The following is a 1,097-nucleotide window of genomic DNA, read 5'->3' as shown; positions in this document are numbered from 1 at the left end:
GACAGATCGACGGCGTCCCAATGGTCAGTCCTTTAGGTCCTAGTATTGCAAAAATTTTCGTTTGTTTTTATGAACGTCTGCTTTTTAATAACGTGCCGAAACCTTGTGTTATGTACGGTACGTCGACGACACTTTCGCTTCCTTTCGGTCACGTGAGGCTGTGTGTTCTTTTTTCCAACATTTAAATAAGCTCCACCTTGACTCCATCTTTGCAATTCACAATGGAGGAAGAAAGGGACAATATGCTGCCATTCCTCGACGTACTCGTGGAGCGCACACCTTCTGTTTTTCTTACCAGTATATTAAGGGAGCCGACATTTACGGGACTGTATCTAAGTTGGGATTCTTTTGCCCCCAAGCGCAGAAAGAAAGACCCCTTCAGAACTCTCACGCATCGAGCTTTGATGATCTGTTATAGTTCTCGATTGACGTCCGAGCTTCACAAAATTAAAGAAAATTTCCTCCCCAATGGATACCCCGAGCAACTAGTCTCATATACCATCCGAAGTAAGGTTGACAACTTTAATAGAGCTAAGGTATATGGTCCTCCTCGTTGCCACATTTATCTCAAGCTTCCGTGGTTAGGCTCTTCCATCCAACCTTTAGCAGACAAAATATCGTCTTCAGTAACACACTGTTTTAATGCTGCTAATTTGCGCATTATTTATTCCACTTGTCCTGCTTTCCCTTCCTTTCTTAAGGACGCCTTGCCTTCCAATGAACAACGTTCGGTTATTTACCTTTACCAATGTCAGTGCGACGCTGACTATGTTGGCAAGACGATACAGCGATTATCGGTCAGAGTGGCTCAGCATGTTCCAGGCTGTATCCGTATCCTAGAAGTTCACAGGCGCAAGAATCTGCTATAGGTGACCACTTGTTGGACAAGATAACGTGTCGCAATCTCTACTCTGATAACAGTATTTCCATTTTACATAGAGCACGACATCGTTTCTACCTCGACATACTAGAGGCTATTGTCATCAATTCTGGACGTCCTCTCTCTGCAGACAAAGGCAGTTAAAACATTCACTGCAGTTATTAAATGACTCTTGGTCATCCGTGAACTAATTTTTTTTCCGACCACTTTACAATTA

The 1,097-nt window shown here is 43.1% G+C and overlaps 1 protein-coding gene across 1 annotated transcript; it reads left to right on the top strand.

The window, feature by feature from the left end:
• Positions 1-221: 221 nt before the first annotated feature.
• On the top strand, positions 222-869 carry LOC145267144 (uncharacterized). Its single transcript, XM_080123189.1, has one exon. It carries the CDS (start codon positions 222-224, stop codon positions 867-869), a length of 648 nt encoding a protein of 215 aa, XP_079979315.1.
• The last annotated feature ends 228 nt before the right edge of the window (positions 870-1,097 follow it).

This window comes from Euprymna scolopes, chromosome 42 (assembly GCF_053919585.1).
Source record: "Euprymna scolopes isolate OS-2025 chromosome 42, ASM5391958v1, whole genome shotgun sequence".
Lineage (NCBI taxonomy): Eukaryota > Metazoa > Mollusca > Cephalopoda > Sepiida > Sepiolidae > Euprymna > Euprymna scolopes.
This window is presented reverse-complemented; position numbering and strand designations above follow the sequence as displayed.

What these genes read in the sequence shown, in the direction of transcription:
- LOC145267144 (XM_080123189.1), top strand. Translation starts at nt 222, where the DNA reads ATGGAGGAAGAAAGGGACAATATGCTGCCATTCCTCGACGTACTCGTG.